The 21,232-nt window shown below is 51.9% G+C and overlaps 1 protein-coding gene across 1 annotated transcript in view; it reads left to right on the forward strand.

Annotated features, from left to right (window-relative positions):
* PDIA5 (protein disulfide isomerase family A member 5) overlaps window positions 1–21,232 on the forward strand; it is an 80,228-nt gene that overhangs the window by 35,993 nt on the left and 23,003 nt on the right. The window contains exons 6-11 of the mRNA XM_041002903.1: window positions 1,073–1,165; window positions 5,645–5,705; window positions 9,207–9,274; window positions 14,862–14,953; window positions 15,049–15,120; window positions 20,964–21,100. Of these exons, the coding sequence (XP_040858837.1) occupies window positions 1,073–1,165; window positions 5,645–5,705; window positions 9,207–9,274; window positions 14,862–14,953; window positions 15,049–15,120; window positions 20,964–21,100 (523 nt within the window). The remainder of the gene's footprint in view (window positions 1–1,072; window positions 1,166–5,644; window positions 5,706–9,206; window positions 9,275–14,861; window positions 14,954–15,048; window positions 15,121–20,963; window positions 21,101–21,232) is intronic.

The raw sequence follows: 21,232 nt of genomic DNA on the forward strand, positions 1-21,232 counted from the left end.
TAGTACACATGCATGTGCACACTTCATGTATGTACTTGCACTTATGCATGTTCAGATGTGTGCACACTCAGTCTGCATGTGTATGTTCGCATGTATACACACATGCGCATGACATGCTCCCATACTCTACACACAAAGATGTGCACACACATGCAGGTGCACACACAGGAACATCCCATTGGAGTTTGGCCAAAGTGGAGAAAAGCAGGGAAATCTTGCTTCATCCCTCAGTGTGGCTGCCGAGACCAGTGGCTCCTCTCTCGGCCTGGAGGGGAAGGAGCCTTGCTTTCTGAATTCTCAGTTCTCACAGATATTAAACTCCAGTCTGCGGGACTGAGGCGAAGGGAAAGCCATTTCCATGGAGCAGGTTGTGTGAGGGAGGGAAGGTGGTACCCCATGTAACTGCCCACTGTGTCCTCTGTAGGAGTGGAGGCTGGGTCAGTTGTCCAAACCAGAAGAGCTGGTTAAGCCCTGAATCTCTACTTGGGGACAGTGCAGGGAGGAGCAAAGAAAGCAATGCATTGGGCACCAGGCCTGAGCCCCTACCCACTGCATATCCCAGAGTGGGTTCTGATCCTGCTATACCATGCGGTGGTAAGTCAGTGTGCTGAGCTACTTATGGCTTGCCAGCTGACTTCAGACAAGCCAGGAAACTTCATTCAGGAGATGAGAAAGGATTTGTGGAGGAGGTGACAAGCTTGGGAACCTTCATTCAGGAGATGAGAAAGGATTCATGGGGGAGGTGATGTTTAGTGGGCTATAAGTGTCTGTCACTCTGAAACGCCAGCCACTGTCTCCAGTTTCTCCTTATGCACAGAAAGACCTCCAATAGGTGTGGGCCAGCTGACCAGAGTAAGGAAGGGTTCATGTGATGGGGGTACCCCGGTGGCGGGGGTGGAGGAGCATTGAGGGTCTGAGGCAGTGATGTTGGCAACTGTGGAATCTGCACACCTAACAGACATGGCCAGTGGTCCTGGGCCCAGTACCATGCAGGCAGCTCAGTCTCTGGGTAAAGAGGGACAAGGCTGGTCTTTCTTCTAGTGAAAATGTATCATCTCTCTTTTCCCCTCAGTCCATAGTGGCCTTCCTGAAGGATCCAAAAGGACCACCGCTGTGGGAAGAAGACCCTGGAGCCAAAGACGTGGTCCACATAGACAGTGAGAAGGTGATGTATCCTCTGGCTGCCAGGTGGTACTGGATGTGCTCCTGCTACTAGCCCCTGATCCCTAGAGGAACCCAGGGAGCAGAGAGTTGGGAGTACTGGGACCCTGCTATTCAACTTTCCTTCCCCACTTTGGGCAACATAACCAAAAGGACTTGCCATACCAACACTGAAAGTGGTCCCCTGCCATCACCAGCTTACTTACTGTGTTTTACTGTGTTTAACCTTTCCTCTCAAAGACAGAGGTGTAAGTGCCCTGGCTCTCTTGACTGTATAGCTTATGGGTTGCCAGGATTGGCTTTGCGTTTTGTTGTTGTTAAACAGTGATTTGCAAGATTTAGGTTGATTTCCAGAAGCTTCAGTCTGATCGCTGCAGTTCTTGAGTCTCTGTGTAACTGAATGTAGCAGTTACAGCTCTTAAGCTTTGGTCTCCATTGAGGGTGAAGGATGAGCCTGTCCCAAAGCCTTGGCTAGTTCTTGGAATGTTTTTTGCTTTGCTTTGTTTTGTTTTTATGACTTATTTTGATTTTGATTTTAAAGGCAGAGTTATAGACATACACACACACTCAGAGCTCTTCCATCTGCTGGTTCATTTCCCAGATGTTGCATCTGCTGGAGTTGAGCCAGTCTGAAACCAGGAGCTTTTTCTGGGTCTCGCATGTGGTTCCAGGGTACTGGGTCCCCGGGGTTCCACTGCTTTCCCAGGCCACAAGCAGGAAGTGGGATAGGAAGTGGAGCAGTTGCAACTTGAACCAGCACTCCTATGGAATACTCTTGGAGTATTTGACAGAGGCTGTGCTACAGGCCTGCCACAGCTGACCTCAGGGTACGTCTGTCCACACACACCTATGTTTCTGTCATGCTGCATCATTGCTTGGTTGTGCCTTCCCATGGGGATGGACAGGGACTCAGCTGGTCTCAGAGACCAGCAGTGTTTTTCTGTAGCTGAAGGAGGAATGCTTGCTTGCTTGATCAAACAAAGCATCCTTTTGTCTTACTCTGTCTGCTTTCCCCTTTCATTTGCTATGATTGACTCAGCGCTTTCATGCCCAAAGGGACATAATGCCTTCCTCCCCTTCGGGAAGAGGGCTCTTGTGTTGAGCCGTTCATGTGGGTGGGTGGTGATGCAGGGGCAGGTCTGGGCATCTGTCTTCTTGGGGGTAGGAAGTACAGAGGGTTGGGGAGAAGGGCAAGCATCAGGAGAGGGGGCACACATACCTGTAATTGTGCAACACCAGAGAGCCTGAGTGGTCATTGTCCCTGCAGTAAAGTTTTAGCATCTCTGAAGGTGACTGCCTGGCAGCACCTCTGCCCTTGGATATCACGTGTGTTCTGCAGCTGCGGTGCCATGCACTTGTACCTTGTCCCCTGTCATCATACCCTGTGTCCTTTTGTTCACGTAGAAATACAAGACACATGTGAAAAATCACCAAGAGCTCCATATTCAGCTATGAGTGGTGGAGTCAACTTGCACTTTGAAATATCTTTCTTTTTCATTGTACCCGAAAGGCAGGAGAGATGGAGAAAGAAGCATAAACAGAGATCTTTCATCTGCTGACTCATTCCCTCAGTGGCCACAATGGCCAGGGCTGGGCCAGGCTGAAGCCTGGAGCCTAGACTTCCATCAGTGTTTCCCATGTGGTACGGGGATTCAAGTACCTGAGCTATCTTTTTCAGCTTTCCCAGGCATGTTAGCAGAGAGCTGGAGTAGAAGCATTATCGCACCCACCCTTCAACTTGCATTTTAAATTGTATACTTGGCAAAGGTGATTAATCCTCTGTGAATGCACTATTTGTTATTGCTCAGGATATGACGGTTACAGGCTCCAGGAAACCTGTTTTTCTCACATCTTTGGCTGGCCTTTATCTCCAGGGATCCCAGAAAACAATTTTTCAAGTGTTTGCATCCCACATGCCTAGTTAGGGACACATATCTTAGGAGAATCTGAAAGGAGCATTTGTATTTGGCCCTAAAAGGCTAAATAACACAAACCTAGGAGGGGGATGCTGAGCACATACATCTGATACCAGGGACTGTCACCGGAGAATGCCAGGACTGCAGCCTTGCACAGCGGCCATGGCGGCCTCACATAGAGTACCCTTCTGCCCCTCGAGTGCCTGTGCCACCTTGGGCTGATGCTGACCTTGCCATTGGTCCTCAAACGCCCTCCCAGGCAAGGATTACCACCTTGCAATACGTTGTTACCAGCTCTTCATTTTATCTTTAAAAGTATGCCTTTCTTCATTCTCCTTTGCATCCCGTCTGTGGCTTCTGGAATGTGTGGATCCACACTACAGCCTAATAGTGGACTACTAATTCAGTGCAGAAACTTTTTGGTTGTGTCCACAAGCATTATCTTTTCCAGAATTTTGTACACAGTGATTCAGAGGCCCACAAATGTTTGCAGCCATTTTTAACCCAATTGAGAAATTTTAAATAATCTACATGTGTTGTTGGAAATGCAGAAAAAAAGACAGCCTTCCACGTGGAAGACAAATCAGCTGCATTCTGTTCTATTAAGAGACACCCACTGTGGATACTTTTGGAGCTTCCAGGCTTTTACCATGATGCATGAACATCAGTATTTTGCTCAGTCACATCACTACATCTTAGCTGCTGATTTGTAACTTAGTCCTCCCCCGACTTAATGTAGCACACATGTCTTTGCACTGTGTTAAATATTCCACACCTGGTTTTCAGCACTGCAGGAACCTTTTATCATAGGGCATTGCCATGATGCACACACCTAATTTCTCATTGTTGTCAGAAAATTATGTTTTGAAACTTTGTCTTATTTTTCTTATTCCAACAAGACAAGCCTCTTGTTTTCTTCTGTGAGACCTGCAAGAGAAGCTTGGTTTTTTTTTTCTTTTTTGTTATTTTATTGGAAAGTCAGGTATACAGAGAGGAGGAGAGACAGAAAGGAAGATCTTCCATTCGATGATTCACTCCCCAAGCAACTGCAATGGCCAGAGCAGAACCAATCCGAAGCTAGGCGCCCGGAGCCTCTCCCAGGTCTCCCATGCAGGTGCAGGGTCCCAAGGCTTTTGGCCATCCTCTGCTTTTGGCAGATTTTACAGGCAGAGGTCTTCCATCAGCTGGGTCACTCTCCAAACGGCCACAAAGGCTGGAGCTGAGCCGATCTAAAGCAGGGAGCAAGGCTTCCCATGTAATTGTAGGGGACATCCTACATTGGTTTCCCGTGTCATAAGCAGGGAGCTGAATCAGAAGTTGAACATTTGGGATAGCAACCTGTACCTACATGGGATGCCAGCACCTTAGGCAAGAATTAGCCAGGTGTGCCACTATGCCAGACCTGTAGGGGACGTCCAAACAAATAAATAAATCTTTAAAAAATATGTATCAGAGTTGGATGGGAAATGGAACAGCCAGGACTTGGACTGGAACTCATGTAGGATGCCTGTGTTGTAGGCAGTGGCTTAATTTGCTGCACCACATATGCCTCCCTGCTTATCACATATATTTAACAAGCTCTGTGTGGTCATATGCCAGGCACTATTCTTTTTTTTTTAAGATTTATTTTTATGCAAAGTCAGATATATATAGAAAGGAGACAAGACAGAGAGGAAGATCTTCCATCCAATGATTCACTCTCCAAGTGATTGCTATGGCTGGTGCTGCGCCAATCCGAAGCCAGGAACCAGGAGTTCTTCCGGTTCTCCCATGTGGGTGCAGGGTCCTAAGGCTTTGGACCGTCCTCAACTGCTTTCCCAGACCACAAGCAGGGAGCTGGATGGTAAGTGGAGTTGCCAGGATTAGAACTGGTGCCCATATGGGATCCCAGCACATTCAAGGTGTGGACTTAAGCCTCTAGGCCACTGCGCCGGGCCCCAGGCACTGTTCTAAGGAAGTCAGAAATACATGCTATGCTTGATCTTAGCCAAAAGGCCAAGAATCAATAGTCCTTTTTGCTTATTCTCCCACCTGGGTGTTTGGGTCAGGCTGCATCTTGTCCCATGGCCGTAGTGATACTCAGGCACTTGGTGGTAATGGTGGCATTGGTCCTTGGGAGGAGACCAGCAGACGTGGGTTAACCCCTGCGACTGCAATGAGCAGAACTCCATATTACCAAGTCAGGCAGCCAGGAGCCTGGCTCCTCCCTCTCAGCAAACCTCCTCTACAAGGGACAGCCTTTCAGCACAGCCCTGTGAGCCAGAGAGCTCTGTGCTGCCACTTGATGTTCTGGGGGAGCTGATGGCAAGGTCACAGCCTGGCCCTGGCTCTTGCTCTCACCCGGCCTGTGTGCCACTGTGTCACCTGTTGGCACAGTCTGGAGTCGACGATCTTGTGTTCTTCCAGCTCCCAGTATGCTGTGAACCTGCTGCATCCTCCTGGGCCTCTTGGCAGGTCCCTATGGCTCCTGCTGCTGAGAGTCCTAGCAGGCAGGAAGGGGCTGGAGGTGGCATCTTGTGACCATGTGGTAGTTGCTGGTTGCCATGCTCTCTCTCTTTGTGTTGTAGGACTTCAGACGGCTGCTGAAGAAGGAAGACAAGCCACTGCTGATGATGTTCTATGCCCCCTGTGAGTACTCTTGCTCCTGAGACCCATGTAAGGAGCTCCATCTTTGCAAATGGCAGGTGGCTAGAGCTTAGGAGAGGGGTGCTGGGCACTGCCCCACTCAGTCACACCACTCTTACTTCTGCACCTGCCACCTGCATCAGCTTTCTTTGCTGCCAGAATCAGTTCTCCTTCTACAAACACCCGAGTCTTTTGTCTGCTTCACCATGCCTTCCCCTCCCTGCTGGCCTCCTGCCTGGCACAACCATACCCTGGTCATAGGTGCCCTACTCCTCCTGTCCAGAGCCTGGCCTGCTTACAGGGGCTTCAATTCAGCCAGCTCTGTCCTTTGCCTGTCTCTGCAGCGGCCCTCAACCCCAGAAAGGCTGGGGGAGGGGAACTAGTGTTAGGGGCTGAGACCTTAGAGGAGGCAGGAAGCTGTGGGGGAAGGCAGGAAGGTTGAGATGACAACCAGAAGGCCTGATGCTGCCAACGAGCTACATGAGCTGGGTCCACCCCCTCACATCTCTGGGCCTTGGTTTCCACTGCTGGAAGAGGCAGTGCATGGGTATAGGGGCTTTCTGACAGCATCCACAGAGCTGAAAATAGCTTCTATTGTAGTCTAGGACTGTATGCTTATGTCGGTTATCTGCAATTACTTGAAACAGAAGTTTCACAAAACCATACTTTCCTCCATCCTTGCCACCTACTCTTTGCCAGCCCTAGTTCACATGGTTTCTGTCTTGAGAAAAACTGGGGGGGTCATCCCCAGTACTGCCTGGTTACCTTGCTATCAGTGGACTGGCAGCCCTGGCCTGGCCACCTTCATTGCTGGCTCGCAGCTATGCCAAGGCCTTTGCCTCCTCCTCATTCCTGCTGATCTGTGGCTGCTTTCAATAACCCACAAGGCTTCTAATTGTCCCTTGCCTGGGTCCCCCCTGCAATCCAGGGAGTCCCTAGCCCACAGAGTACTGGTCCCTGCTGCACAGCCTGGAGAGGCTCTCAGAATGGCCTGGGTGTGCTAGGAGGGGCTGTGTCCAGGCATTGCATGGTTCAGGGGCATGACAGGCAGTGTCTTCAGGCCTTTGTTCACTGCTAAAGGCCCGGGCTGAGTTCCCCCTCCATCCGACACAGGCTCCTCCCACCTGCACCCCTGCCAGATTGTGGGGGTGTCATGCTTCCTGCTCTTGACAGCAGCCTCTCCCTAGCTTCCCTCTGCACCTAACTGGTCCCAAGGGCCCGCCAGGTGTGGGAGGAGGCCCCTGCGGCCCATGTCTGTAGACCTGGTCCCACACAGGAAACCTGTCCCATTCACTGTCTTTGTTAATGTTGCCCTTTTCCTCCTGGAGGGGGCTTGTTGAACTGTTCCAGGAATTGCCTTACATAGAGCTTAACCATCAGAACTCGATGCATCAGTTAGTGGATCTGTCGAAGTGTGTGTCACAGGAAACACCTTAGCCTTCAGGGTGGTGCCTCTTATGTTCTAGAAAGAGTAACAGCTTACGCCTGAGTGTTGATGCCACCTGACCCACCATTAACGGGGCTATTGGGCTTCCAGCCAACCCATCTGTCAGAGCAGAGATGGTTATGCGTTAGAAAGTCAGGGTAAGGGCAAGTTGGGATCCTGGTGAGTGTCACAGAACATGTTCAGAGCAGGAGAAGGAGGAGAGTTCTGGGGGTTCATTTTAGGCTGGGGAGCAGGGGCAGACTCCAAGGCCTCCTGGGCTCCAGGGGATGCCAGGACTCTGTGAGTCTAGAGCCATGACATCTCCACCCAGGGTCACCAGTGTCTGTCCGCGAGGCCAGCTGCATTGGGGAGGCCTGGGGGAGGGAATGCAGGGTGTACACAAACAGAAGGGAAGGGGGCCGCGCCTATGTGGACAGGTAATCAGCTGAGCCCCTGCTGTGCAGCTCCTATCACAGTGGTAGTCACACCCAAGTCACTGAGAAGAGAGAGGGTGAGAGGCTACAGGGCTCTACTGGCTGGAGCCTCCCCCTCTCACATAGCAGGAGGCCAATACAAGGTCTTGTGTTGAACTTGGCCATCTGGATGGATGTTGAATGTCTCCTGCCAGCTAGGATCTGTCCCTCAGCCCTAGGGCTGATGCGTCTCCATTTTACACAGCCACACATGCATGTGAACACAGACAGATGCTGGAGGTTCATGCAGCCTTGCCCAGTAGGGGTTGTGGGCTGACACATGCCTAGACTTCATGCTCCCTGGGGCCATGCAGCCTATCATTTCCCAGTGTGTGGCATCCATCTGGTACCTGTCTCTGGAGTGCTGTCCATTTTTCTCCGTGAATCCATGTCCCCCAGCCTTCCTTCATATTCTGCAATGTCTGCTGTGGCACCAAGTCCCAAGGAGATGCATCACTGGTCAGCTGTGAGGAGATGCTGTGGGCTGGCCTAGTGGGAGCCCCTTCCCTCCTGACCCTTGAATCAGAGCCTGAACTAACAGCAGGGACTTCAGCCTGGGGTCACGTTGCTGTAGGGAGTGTCAGTTCTGCTGTCGGGCAAGGCCAGTTCCCCAGTGTCTTTGCCATGACTGGAGAGCCTCAGGTGTGTGTGACTCTGCTTGCAGCCAACCAGGGTGTCAGCCTGCCACCTCACAACCCAGTCCCTGCTCTGCTGAGTTAAGATGAGAATTAGCCTTTCACATGATTCTGGGCGGCTTCTATGTCTATGGCCTTCAGATACATGTGGAAACCTGTCCTGCAGGATGGTCCGTACAGACAACATGGTCTACTGCTGTCTAAGGGCAGGACAAGGTGTAGGTCAGGGTCACTCTGGCTGTTTGGGGGCCTGGACTCTCCCCCCAAGACTTGCCCCCATTATCTGTCAAAGAAGGGCGTGGCTGTCATGACCCCAGAGCCTTCAAGGGCTGAGCCACATCCTCACACAGTCCTCCTGTGTTGGAACTGGCAAGGTGGGAGGACAGGGGAGACTATGGGTGTCTGATCCAGTTCCCTTCATTTGCCAAAAGAAGAAACAGCCCAGAGAGAGGAGGTGGCTTGTCTGGGGCCGTCAGCAAATCAGGGAAGATGATAGCCCTGTGCCCGGCTCTCTGTGTGGCCCAGAGTCAGCACCTTTTGCACTTAGCTCACATCTCCAGTCATTGCTTCATTATCCTTGTTAAAGGCAAGCATGGCAATCCCAAAAGTCATTCTACATGCAGTGGCATTTCTTCCTCTCTAGTAGCATTTTTTTTCCCAGTTCATTTGCAGTCCCCTTCAGCTGTTCCTCCAGCTGTGCCTGCCAACACCTGTTCTGTTTTCTTCATTTATCCTGCATCTTATGCCTCTCCTGACCACAATGCTTGGCCCTGTTGGGTCGGCCCCTCAGGGGCTAGGGACACTGCATACCCCTCCTTCTGTGCTTTCAGGGTCTGGGACAGTCCTGAGCTCAACCCACCCAACCCTGCTTTGGGTGGAGAACAGCCCGGAAGGGGGGTTAGGGGAGGGCACCAAAACACACGGCCATGGCTGTAACTGCCTTTGGTTTCTCTTTCCTGCCCATGACCAGGGTGTGGCATGTGCAAGAGGATGATGCCGCATTTCCAGATGGCCGCAACGCAGCTTCGAGGCCACGCTGTAAGTGAAGCAGGCAGCAAGCTGGGGAGGGTGGGTTTTACAAGTGTCAGGGAAGACCGATCATGTGGCTACTGTGAGGCCATGTCCAAAACGAAACCTGGAATCACCTGCTCTCTGAGGAGTGAGAACTCACAACAAGTTTCTGGGGTCCAGAGAAGTAGGCAGCTGTCAGAGACAGAATGATGAAATGGCTAGGACAACGTGTGATGCACACGTGGTGTTGCTGGGAGGCCAGGGGCCAAGAGCAGACCCTCTGGTACCCAAGATTGGTGACACTGGGTGCCAAAGTGGTCCAAGGCAGTTGCTGGGGGAGCTCAGCAGCAAAGGACAGGGCGACCCTGGGGTGACAAGAATGGACTCACTGGGAGGTAAATCCAGGTGGAGAGCTAGAGGAGGAGAGGTGAGACAGATGTGCCCTCACAGGGCCCACCATCAAGGCACAAGAGGCAGAAGAGGAGCTACTAGGGAAATGGTCTTCAGAACAACTGGGAGGGAGCAGAGTAGGGGGACAGTGGCCAAGGCACCCTCAGAAGAGGGCTGGGAAGCCCTCACCCTCCCAGGCTTTTGTCTGCTGTGCCATGTGTGTGTCCGGAAGCAGAGGCATAGCATCCATCCTCCTGACCCCTGCCAGCATGTAGTTGTGTAACCCCAGATACAATTACAGTGCTGGGCAGCAGATCTCCACAACACAGCCCTCCTGAACAGTGATCTGAGCTCTTGAAATCAGAACAGAGCAAGCCTAAATAAGCAAGAAACCACATGAGCAGGCAAACAGGCATTCACACTGCTATTCAGAGGCTTCACCATGGAGGACACAGGCACAATGGGAAGGATACATGTGTCATGGGGACCTTCCCCTGTGGCCCTGCCTCTGGACAAGACTTTGACAAAGCTAGCCCCCGAATCACCTATCCCTGTGTCATGTGCCTAGACCCAGGTCTAGAAATACAGACGGCCCCATTCTAGAAGAGAAGGTAGGGTGCAGAGGGGATGTGTGTTTCCTGGAACTGTGGCCCCAGGTACTAGTGACCTCAGCCTGAGATCTGTGCTGTGTGAATGCCTATTTGCTGGCTCATGTGGTTTCTTGCTTATTTAGGCTTGCTCTGTTCTGATTTTCCTTTGGTTTCTTAGGAAAACATCCTTGTCCTGACAACACTGGGCTCCCACTTGTTACAGGCCTCTCACTTGGGAATCTGGGGCACATTTTGCACAGTGGTAGCTCCCAGGAACCTAGATCAGGGCAAGGTAGGAGGGCAGCCTTTGCGTCTTCACACACATAGCAGAGGTAGGGACCACCCCCCCAACCAAAGCAGACTGCTATTCCCCAAGGGTCATGCCCCAGGCACTGTCCCTTCTGCTCCCTGTCATCTCAGAGTCCTCACTGCTGACCATGCCTGTGACGTGGGTCAGAAACCTCTCCGCAGACTTTTTGGTAGGCGTCTAACCCAAAGATATCACTCAGCATAAGGCAGCCAGGTCAGGCCAGGGACCCGCAGTCTTTGGCGTTCTCCAAACTTGGGCCTGCCTCTCTTCTTTTACCGTCATTGACATCTGTTGACACATTGGCATCTGTGCCCTCTCCTCCTGCTGACTGTCAATCTCAGTAGCAGCCACCACCATCAGAGCAAGCCCTTCCCCAATCTGCCTCTACTTTCCAGCCTTTCCCACACTGAGCCCTGCCCCATCTCCTGTTAACCACGGCTGTGACTGGCCAGGCAGGGTACAGACGCCATGACCATGGCCATCACAGCTGTGTACACAGGCTGGGCTCCAGAACTGGCTCTGGCTAGCTGACTGGGAGAGCTTGGGCAAGCCCAGTCTTCTTGGTGCCTCTATTTCCTCATGACAAAGTCAGCACTGCCCACCTTGCTGGATTGTTGTGAGAGGCAAATGGACTGAATGTGGAAACTTGGCAGAGACCAGTGGCCAACTGACCCCCCAGCTGCTCTCTGTTTACTGGGTCTCCTGCCCACCCTGTTCTTGTTCTTGGTAGCAAGCTGCAGTGCAAGCCTGGCATATGCTTTGCCTTGTCGCGTTACGGCAGCATGGCCCTCGGTGAGCTTATTAGGTCCGTGGCTTTAGTGGCATGTGACTGCATTATCTGAGCCACTTACCTCCGCTCCAGAACCACACAAGGCAGGCAGCTGTCTGAACTTCCTCCTCAGGGTTCCCAGGGCAGCATGTCTGGGTCAGATATCAGCTGCCTTCCAGGCTTGCACCCTGCCCGCTGCAGGACCCTTCACCAGTGGCTGGGCTGCTCAGGCATCTTCAGACACCTCCTGTACCTGTTCTCTGTGCTCTTCCTACCCACTGGACTGACCAGGCTTGGATCAGCCACACAGGTCTCTGGCTGCCGCAGACTGCCGACTTGTCTCCTTGACCCACCCACCTTTACATACCAGCTGTCCACGTTGGAGGCATTCCCATTCATGGACACACACACGGACTCCATGACAGAGTTGCACCTATGCTAAACACATGCAGATTTTTTCCCCTTTGTAATTCCCTAAATGGTGCAGCATGGGAATGATTCTTACCCTGCACTTGCCTTGTATTAGATACTACAGATAATCTAGGGGTGGCTTCAGAGACCCTTGAAAAATGCATGTAGATTCAATGCAGATGCTGAGCCTGTTTGTGTAAGGGACATGAGCAATGACAGGTCTCGACATCCACACAGTCCTGAACCCAGACCCTCAGGGATGACTATGCTTAAGAAAAAAAAAAAAAAAGGCAGCTGGACAGTGACTGCTTCTCTGCTCCAGCAACCCCATCCACTGCCGCCTCCTAAGTCTTCATTTCTTTTTTTTTTTTTTATTGTTAGTAACATTGTATTATGTGATACAGTTTTATAGGCACTGGGATTCCCCCCACTCCTCCCACAACCCCCCCCCCCAAGTCTTCATTTCTTAGATCCACACTGCCTTTCCCAGAGCGGCCCCAGGTCTCTTGCTCTTCCTTTCCATGCTCCTCGGCTGCAGGCCTGCTACCTGGAGAAGCTCTCCATTGCTGGGGACACATCTTGTCACTATTGCCTGCATCTTTCCCTCCTGGCGCATCTGTTGAAGCCTCACCCTCCTTTGAACAGGCCTGCATGCTACCCACACCGGGGAGCTACTATTGTGGCAAAATGGCTAGACTTGAGCTTATTGGGCTGGCTGCATGGCCCCCAGCACAGCTGCTCAGGGTCAGAGGTGTGCCTCCTGGGACTTCACAAATTCCAATTCCACCAGGTGTTTATACATAGCTCCTTAAACAAGAAGCACGTAACTTGTCTTGTTCACTAATAAATGCTCCTCAAACGATACAGAAATACTGGAGAATCTTGAAGAATCATGAGTTCAACACCAGGCAAAGGAGGATTGAAAAGCCTGCCCAGGGCAGTAGGATTTGTTGGCAGAGGCTCGATGGAAGCAAGAAGTGGGGATCGGGGTGACAGGGAGGGGGAACTGTGAGGTATCCAGTGTGGCAGGAGAGAAGAGTGGGAGTACTGGAAACCTGGCAAGAGCTGGAGGACCCCTCAGTAGCCTCGATACAAGCAGCTCATGCGCCTCGGGTGTTCCAGATCTTGGACTCAGGTTATCACCATCGTCATCACTACCAGCATGTCAGCAGGTGCAGAAATGGCAACTGTGACTGCAGACAGAGATCCAGACGGGGTGGGGAATCCAAGCCAGAGCTACAGCCACTGTGCAGGGCAGTGGCGCTGTGCAGGGAAGGCATCTCAGATGGCCTCATTCCTGGGAGACCCAAGAATGGAGGCACCAGCATGTGCACCATGAAGGACTTTGTGAGGAAACAGGATGGAGTGATATGAGGTGGGGGGGGGACTGTGTGGGCTGGAGGTTGGATGTTCCAGCCTGTGTTCAGTATTTTGGGGAGGTTTGGTGCAGAGAAGTGATGTAATGAAGGAGAGGATGTGGACAATTAATCTTGTGGTGCATGTGCACTGACATTAGAGAGATCAATTAGACAGAAAAAAGAACTCTAAAGGAGACGGATGTTCCTGGAACAGACTGAATCTATCTCGGAAATGAGCAGAGAGGCTATTAGAAGGTTCCAGGACTTCTAGTAAGTTCTGCTCCAGGTATATTCTGCCTGTGTTCTTTATAGCATCCCCAGATGAGCTGGGGAAAGGAAATGAGGATGTAACAAGCATTTATTGTGTGCCAGACACTGTGCTCAGTACTTGAGACAGTTGGAAAGACAACTTGGCTGCTGCTTTTTTTTCTCTTGTTGTTTTTAAGATTTATTTATTAATTTGAAAGGCAGAGTTACATAGAGAGAAATCACCTGCTGATTCGCTCCCCAAGTGATCACAAATGACCAAAGCTGGGCTGGTCCAAAGCCAGGAGCCAAGAGCTTCTTCTGAGTCTCCCACATGGGTACAACTTTTCCAGGTCGTTAGCAGGAAGCTGGATATTAAGTGGAGTAGCATATTAAGGGGAGTGGAACAGATGCCCTTATGGGATTGTGGTGCTGCAGATGAGGTCTTAGCCTACTATGCCACAGTACCTCCCCCTCTGCTGCTTCTAAAGATAGACACTTCTGGTGGAACAGGTGACAAGGTGACATAAGGGATGTGATGCTTCCTGAGCCCCTGGTTTGTGCCAGAACCTCTGACATGGGTCATCCCAAGGGCATTCACCTCTTTTCAGAGCCTGGTGATTGTCCCACTGGCCACCTGTGTCTTCCTGGGAGGACCCTCTAGGTGGGGGAACTCTTGCCCCAGCTCACAGGATGCGGCCTTAGCCTACTATGCCACAGGATGAATGCAGTCTTCTGATTCAAGTTCACTGTCCACGAGAAGTTTCCTTCTCCTTTTTCTCTTACTGTGCATCCCTGGGGTTCATCCAGTAAATTGTAGTTTTTGCTTTCTTCTCTGCTGCTTGAGCTGTGCCTCATGTTTCGAAGTTCGTGTTCCTCGTTTCTGAGCAGTCCTTTGTGCAACAGCCTTACAGTAGCTGACCCCTCTGGCCAGGCATATGCTCCCGTGAGAACCAACTCCACACAGCCTCTTTCCTTTGGGGGCCAGTTCTGTGCCAGCCTCCTCCTCTCCGATTCCCTGCATGTACACTGCTGGAGGGTGATGCTCACACATGGCGGAGAGCTGGGGAGGCTGGCGTCGGAACACCTCACTTCTCACCATGTGTCAGGAGAGCCATGCCATCTCCTTGGCTGCGTCTGAGCTGTGAGGTCTGACAGCAGCATGCGCTGAGCCCCGAGTGGACAGACAGCGGACCGGCCATGCAGCATCCAGGAAGGCATCCTAGGACATGCTGCCAGGCCTGAGAGGCGTCTAGCCATGCCTTCTCTCCATCACCGTGGAGCAGAGTGCAGGCAGGGCTGCAGTGAAAGTGCACTATGTGTACTTGAATGGCAGCAGCTGCTCTCAAGGCCTTGGAACTCCATAGTGAGGCTGGGACTTCTCTTCAAATTCTCAGAACTTGTCTGTGGCCCTGGGCAGGCTGGACAGATGGCTGTTCCCAAGCTCTTGGTCATGACTCCCGCCAGTTCAGTCTGCCTTCTTGTGCATCAGCCCTGCTCTGGCCCCAGTGTCTGGAGCTGGCTCTCTTTTTCCACTCAGGTCCTGGCTGGGATGAACGTCTACCCCTCGGAATTTGAAAACATCAAGGAGGAGTATGGTGTGCGGGGCTACCCTACTATCTGTTATTTTGAGTAAGTCCCCTGTTTCCCTCTGTAGCTCCCTCCCTGCTGACCTGTCCAGGTGTCCCTGGCTGAGCCCACCCACATTCTGTCTCCACCATTTGCAGGAAAGGGCAGTTCCTGTTCCAGTATGACAACTATGGTTCTACAGCGGAGGACATTGTGGAATGGCTGAAGAAGTAAGTCAAATGGATGTTGGCGTCCATGGGTGTGCACCGGAGGGTGGGGCTGGGCTGCATGGGTGCCAGTCTGGGCTGTGGGATGGAGGAGAGTAGGAGGAAGGGGCAGCTACCAGACTCTGGGCTGAGTCCAGGCTGGCCAGTGTGGGGGCATCGCCATGGGCATGTGGGGTGCAGGAGCATTGAGGTGTCCCTGGGCCTGTGATGATCAGACTGGTATGCTGGGGCTACCTAAAGCTGTCCACTCCTCCTGGCATCATCAGAGGGCTTTCTAGAATGTTCCCAAACTTGCATTACCATCCTACCCCCTTCCCAACAAATTTCTAACCCAGGTTAGATCAAATTTAAGAGATATCCCACCCATGGGGCCTTCTGAAAATGGGAATGTCAATGGAACGCTGATTGCACACACAGGTGTGAATTAGGGGCTGCAGAGGGGCTGAGAAATGCCAAATGTCAAAGAGCTACAGCATGCCTTATACCCCACCCTTACCTGAGGCTCCCCAGCTGGAGTGTGGTCAGACTGGTGGGGTGCCAAACCTCTCTGCCCTGGCACCACTCCCTGGGGGCTGCTGTGGCCCCGCCCCTTTTCCTTCCCTCCTTCCACCTGTCGGCATCTTCCCAGTCCTCACAGTGCAGTGCTCAGGATGTCCAGCTAAGTACTCACCCTGCTGTGATACTGACCAGCCCCTGCTGGCTCCCATTCTTGAAATAAGAACAGCTAATGTTTTTGCAGCTGCTGCTCTATGGCAGGCAGATACTGTCCCAAGCACCTTGGATGGGTTTTCATTTAATGCTCATTGTGGTGCTTTAAGGAAGCTATTGATGAGGGCGATGACATCACATGCCCAAGGTCATTCGGCTCATCACGGGATGCCGGAATCACTCCTAGAAGCTGGTCCCGCACCTGTGAGCTGCCCATAACCAGCACCCTCTCTTCTGAGCTCTGGGGCACCACCACACCCCTTCCCTAACCTTAGGGTGTCAGCATGTTGACATCATCGCCTTCAGGACGAGTTAAAGAATTAGTTATCCAAAGGATCAGAGGTTGAAAGTATGTCTGTTCAGAATAGGAAAGAAAGGTGAATTTTGTATATAGAAGCAAAAAAAAAAAAAAACCTACCAGAAACACTGTGATTTCTAAAGGCTGAAAAGCTGAGTGTTCCATTCTCTGCAACTCCCAGGAGCCCCAGGAGACGAAGCGCCAGGGCCAGCACTGGGTCTTCATGGCATCTCTTATCCTGGCATCTCAGCCGCCGAGGACCACAGCATCATTTTCAGCCCCTACCTGGGAAGGCCAGTGCCCGTGATTGTGCTCTCACTGGGCTTTCACTCCCCCGTGTCCCTTTTTTTTTTCCTTTGAAAATAATGATAATAACCATGTCCTCTCCTGCAGCCAGACATACCTCGTTCTGCTCCAGGAAAAGGCTCCACAAACAGCAATCTCATTTGTCAGCAGAGCATAAAAATCTGCCCGCTTCCCTCCCCTGCTCTAACCTTTTCTGGTTTCAAAACACCCTTCTATCTCTTTGGAAGGATAAGGCTCGATTAAAAAAAAAATGTTCAAAATTGCCTGCTCACCCTAGATGAGAGTAGCCTATCAGTGCAGTGGAGTTGCTGAAACAGGTTATTATCTTCCTGCTGGCACCCAGTGCCATAAGCACTGCACCCAGCTGCCCTGTCAGGCCTGCCTGGAGTTGTTACAGAAGCCCCTCCAGGACTGGCTCCTCTCCCCCATTCTGCCCCGTCCCACCTCCTGTGCTCCCTCCCTCTTGTCATCTTCAGGATGAGAGGGTGACAGGGATCTGCTGGGTAGGTCCTCCTGGCCCCACCCCCACCCCACCCCGGGGGAGCCCTTTGTGTCAGCCACACACTGCAGGGCAGTCCTCTGAGGATGTGGCTCCAGGCCTTGTCCCCTGTGAGTCAGGGACAGGAAAGGAACCTGTTGGAGGACCCTCCAGGAGCTGCCAGATCCCGCTCGCCAGCAGGAGCTGCCAACATCCCCGGCACCAACTGGCTTCCTTTCTTTAAAAAAAGGACACACACAAAAAATTAGCTTTTCTGATCTTAAGAATATTCAAAGAACATATGCTTATCATAGGGAACACTTGCAAGTGTAGTTAAACAAGAAGTCCCCCGCCCATTTTCCAGATACCGTGTTGTGATATTTTGGTGGATCGCCGTCCAGATTTCTCTCCTACGCTTGGCTAGCTCTGTGGGTGGTTTCTCCCAGGCCCACGTGTTCAGTCTTTACCAGCCTTTCCCCCAACGTCCTAGCAGAGAGCAGGAGTCTCAAATTTACTACTGCCCTGGACCTCTTAGCTCCTCACCCTTAGCTGTTCAGGGCTTGTGTGCGGAAGAATGGAGATGATTTCCACACAGCTAATCCCAGTGGGTGACTGGTGGGTGCGCTGGGGCCTGAGGCAGGGCCAGGAGCTAGTCCTGGTGTTCCCAGGAAGGGGCTCTGGAGTAGGCACTGACCTTGGCATTGTTGCCCCCTGGTGCTCCTGATGGTCATTCAGACCTTCCACTAGTGGGAGAGGCTGAGCAGGATGTTTGGAAAGTGGTTGCAGCAGTCTGCTTTGCCCTGCCTGTCCATTTCTGCGTGTGTGTGTGTGTGTGTGTTTTAAAGATGTGTTTAGTAATTTATTTGAAAGACACTTATATATGGAGAGGGGAAGAGACAGAAAGAGTTCTTGCATCAGCTGGTCCATCCCCCAGGATTGACAAGCCAGGCTGAACATGGGTGGCAGGAACCCAGATACCTCAGGCATTTTCTGCTACTTTCCCTGATGCTTTAGCAGGGAACTGGATTGGAAGTTTACCAGCCAGGTCTTAAACTGGTGCCCACATGGGATGCTGGTATTGCAGGCAGCAGCTTTATCTGGTTCCCTGCCTATGTGCATTTATATCAACCAGAAACCAGCAGCACTGGGGTTTCCTGCCCAGCAGGCGCACCCCTATCGGAGGAGGAGCTGGTGTGTGGCTGGGGAGTCCCCATTCCACAGAGCAGGTGAACCAACCCCAGGACCGCAAAGGCACAGAGAAGTCTACTTCATCAGTATCCCCGAGTGTTCCCATTTACTTGTTTTTGAGGTGACCTGCTTGTGTTGAAATGATTGCTGTGCTATAGATCATGCACAACATGCATTTGGATAGCACCATATAAACTTAGAAAATGCCTGGCATCCGTAATGCCTAGAGGTGCCACTGCAATGTCTGGTAGAAGTTCTAAGTGTGGCTATGCAGGGCTGTTAAAAGGGATCCTCCCCAAGGTCTCCGCCTCCCATCCTGCTTACTGCAAATAGAATGCTCTTCCTCATGCTGGATTCCCTCTGCTGGGAGCAGGGGGCATCTCTTGGTGCTTTCAGCTCTGCTTGTGGGGCCTCTGAAGAAGGAATGTCCAGGTCTCTCCTGGACACAGCTTGAGACATTTGAAGAGAGCCAATGTGTTCTCTCCAAGCTTAAATGCCTCTGATTCTTTTAGCTACATCTCTCCTGCAGTTGTTGATTCAGCAAGCATTTCTTAGGAATCTGCTGTGTGTGAAGGCCTCTTCACAGTCAGTTTCTGGCTGTGCCCTGGGTTGGGGGAGAACAGGGCTGTGCCCTGGGAGCATGTGGGGATGGGTCTGAGGGTCCCAGTGGCCAGTGAAGCCTCAGGGTATCAGCCAGCTGCCAGGGGTGGCTCCCCTGGGGCCACGGAGCCTTGTCTTTACACTCAGGTGTGGTTCTGCTCCTTCCCCTGACCCGCCAACCAACACCTTGGATTTCTGCCCTGTGTTTCCCCTCCATACCAAGTGAGTTTTTTAGCTTCTAAATTGCATTGACCTCTTTTTTTTTTTTCTTGTGCCTTTCTTTCCTGTTCTCTTCACTCTGGTAGGTTCATACAGTTTTTATTTTAGCTCCTGTGCTGTTATTTTAGCAACGTTAGCACATGTCCCCTTTCCAGTTAACTACAAGTTTCTCAGGCACTTTTGGATGTGTCTGTGTACCCGCTGCGCTCCAGCCTCTCCAGCCTTTGTTTATGCCCAGGCTGAGTGTATAAAAGTTTATTTTAATTTTTGGATTTGATGATACATCATACAAAACACTTTTTTTTTAAGACACACTTGGAAAAGTTTTGCTCCCACCTGTTTGTTCCTTCCTGTTCTGTTTCCCACTCCCAGAGGTGAGGCCCATGAGTATCTTATAGGCTGTTTAAGCGTATCTTCCTATAGGCCCAAACAAATTGCCTAAGTGGATTTTGTCTCCCCACCCTATTTTGTGCAAAAATTAGCAAGTGACCTACTGCCCCTTCAGTGGCTGAGCCCCCTGTTCAGGGCAAGAGAGGACACTTGCAAGCCTCCTGTTGCTGTCAGCTGGGGACACAGACACCTGTGCATGGCAGTGCACTCTGGAGACAGGTCCCTAAGAGCTCAGGCAGCCAACCCAGATACCAGGTTGAGCAGCTGAGCAGTGATTGATTGGAATCCTGAAAGAGCCATTTCATGTTCTTGGCATCCAGGCTAGTATCATGGTTAGGTTACTCCTTGTGGGTAGACCCCCGGCCTGACTGGCACTGAGCTGATGCCAGTCTTTAACATGACAGTCTGCAGTGAATGCCTTTGGAAGACACGTCATTTTGTACAGGTGAATGGTACAGATGAATTCCCTAAAGTGGGATTGGTTGTGTGTGGAGGGGTCTGTGTCTGAAACCCAAGCATAGGCTTGTAATATTGTCTAGTCCATTGTCTGCCTGGTGGTTCACTCCAGAGCTGTGTTTCTACAGCAGCCCACCTCATGTTGGATGTGCAAGGCTGGGGGTGGTTTGTCCTATTCCTACCATTTGTAGTCCCTGGGACCAGGGAGGCTTGGGGCTCAGTCAGAATGGTTGCCCAGACTGTGCATGGAGGTGACATGAAAACTCATGCCTGTGCTGAGGGCGTGTATGGGAGGAATGACAACTTGCCTTGTGCTGGCCACTCTGTTCTCTCGCTTACTTGCTCTTGGATCTTCTAGCCCTGGCTGCTGACACCATGATGGTTTTTCTACAATGCTGTCTTCTCACTTTTGTTGGCCCAAAGTGCTCTCTGGCAATCAGAGTGTTCTGGCAAGGGCACTAGTAACAGGAAAAAGTAGGGGGTGGCATCACCAGCCAGAGATGATAGCTGGGAACCTCCCATGGGTAACGGTGCAGGGATCAGGGTCATCTGTGCCTGGCTGTGCACTGTGGAGTGATCAGGTTGATGTGGACCCCCTAGGGAACTGTGTGTTCTTGGTCTCTGGGGTAGACTAGTGGGCTAGCATAGACACTGTTGTAATTAGAGAACTCCCAGCCCGATCCCCCACATCATGATGTTTCCCACAGCCTGTTCAGTAAACGCTCTTCTGCACACACACAACTCCTTTGCCCACTGTGGCCACTTGTCCTGCCCATTGCAGCTGTGGCCTTCCCTGCCAGCCCTCCTCCACTCCCTCACTCCCCTCTCTGCCACCTCAGCCAGTGTGTTCAGCTCCTATCTTCTCTGCTCCATGAGCAATGAGCAGCAGTTGAAGGCCACTGCTTGTCATTGCACTTAGTCTCACCCATTTACTGAAAACTTGGACATGGCTTAAGAAGGTTCATAAGGCCCCCAGTTCTCCAAGAGGAAGGGATTGCTCAAGCTACCTGGAGGAATGTGGCCAAAAGCCATCAGATATGCCAGTTCCTCAGTCAGGACTTGGCTCCGGGGCTTGAGGACTCAACCCAGTGTTCCTCCCCTGTCCCCAGCCTCCTAACCCCAGGGGCCCTGTTTCTGGTCTGTCCAGGGGGCTGGATCATGGAAGGGTCCCATTCTGAGCTCTGCCTGTTTTTGGTCTTCCAGTCCACAGCCGCCACAGCCCCAGGTGCCCGAGACACCCTGGGCAGATGAGGGCGGCTCCGTTTATCACCTGACCGATGAAGACTTTGACCAGTTTGTGAAGGAACACTCCTCTGTCCTCGTCATGTTCCACGCCCCATGTGAGTGGAACGTGCCCCCTCCCTGCTTCTCCCCTGCCCCCCTTCAGAGTCCAATGGGCACCATCCTTAGCTGTTGAGTGCCAGGAGCTGCGCCAAGCCAGGGGGATGCCATGGGGACCCTGACCTGCCTGC

Source organism: Ochotona curzoniae, unplaced genomic scaffold (assembly GCF_017591425.1).
Source record: "Ochotona curzoniae isolate NIBS_2020 unplaced genomic scaffold, NIBS_Ocur_1.0 scaffold_2587, whole genome shotgun sequence".
Taxonomy (NCBI): Eukaryota; Metazoa; Chordata; class Mammalia; order Lagomorpha; family Ochotonidae; genus Ochotona; species Ochotona curzoniae.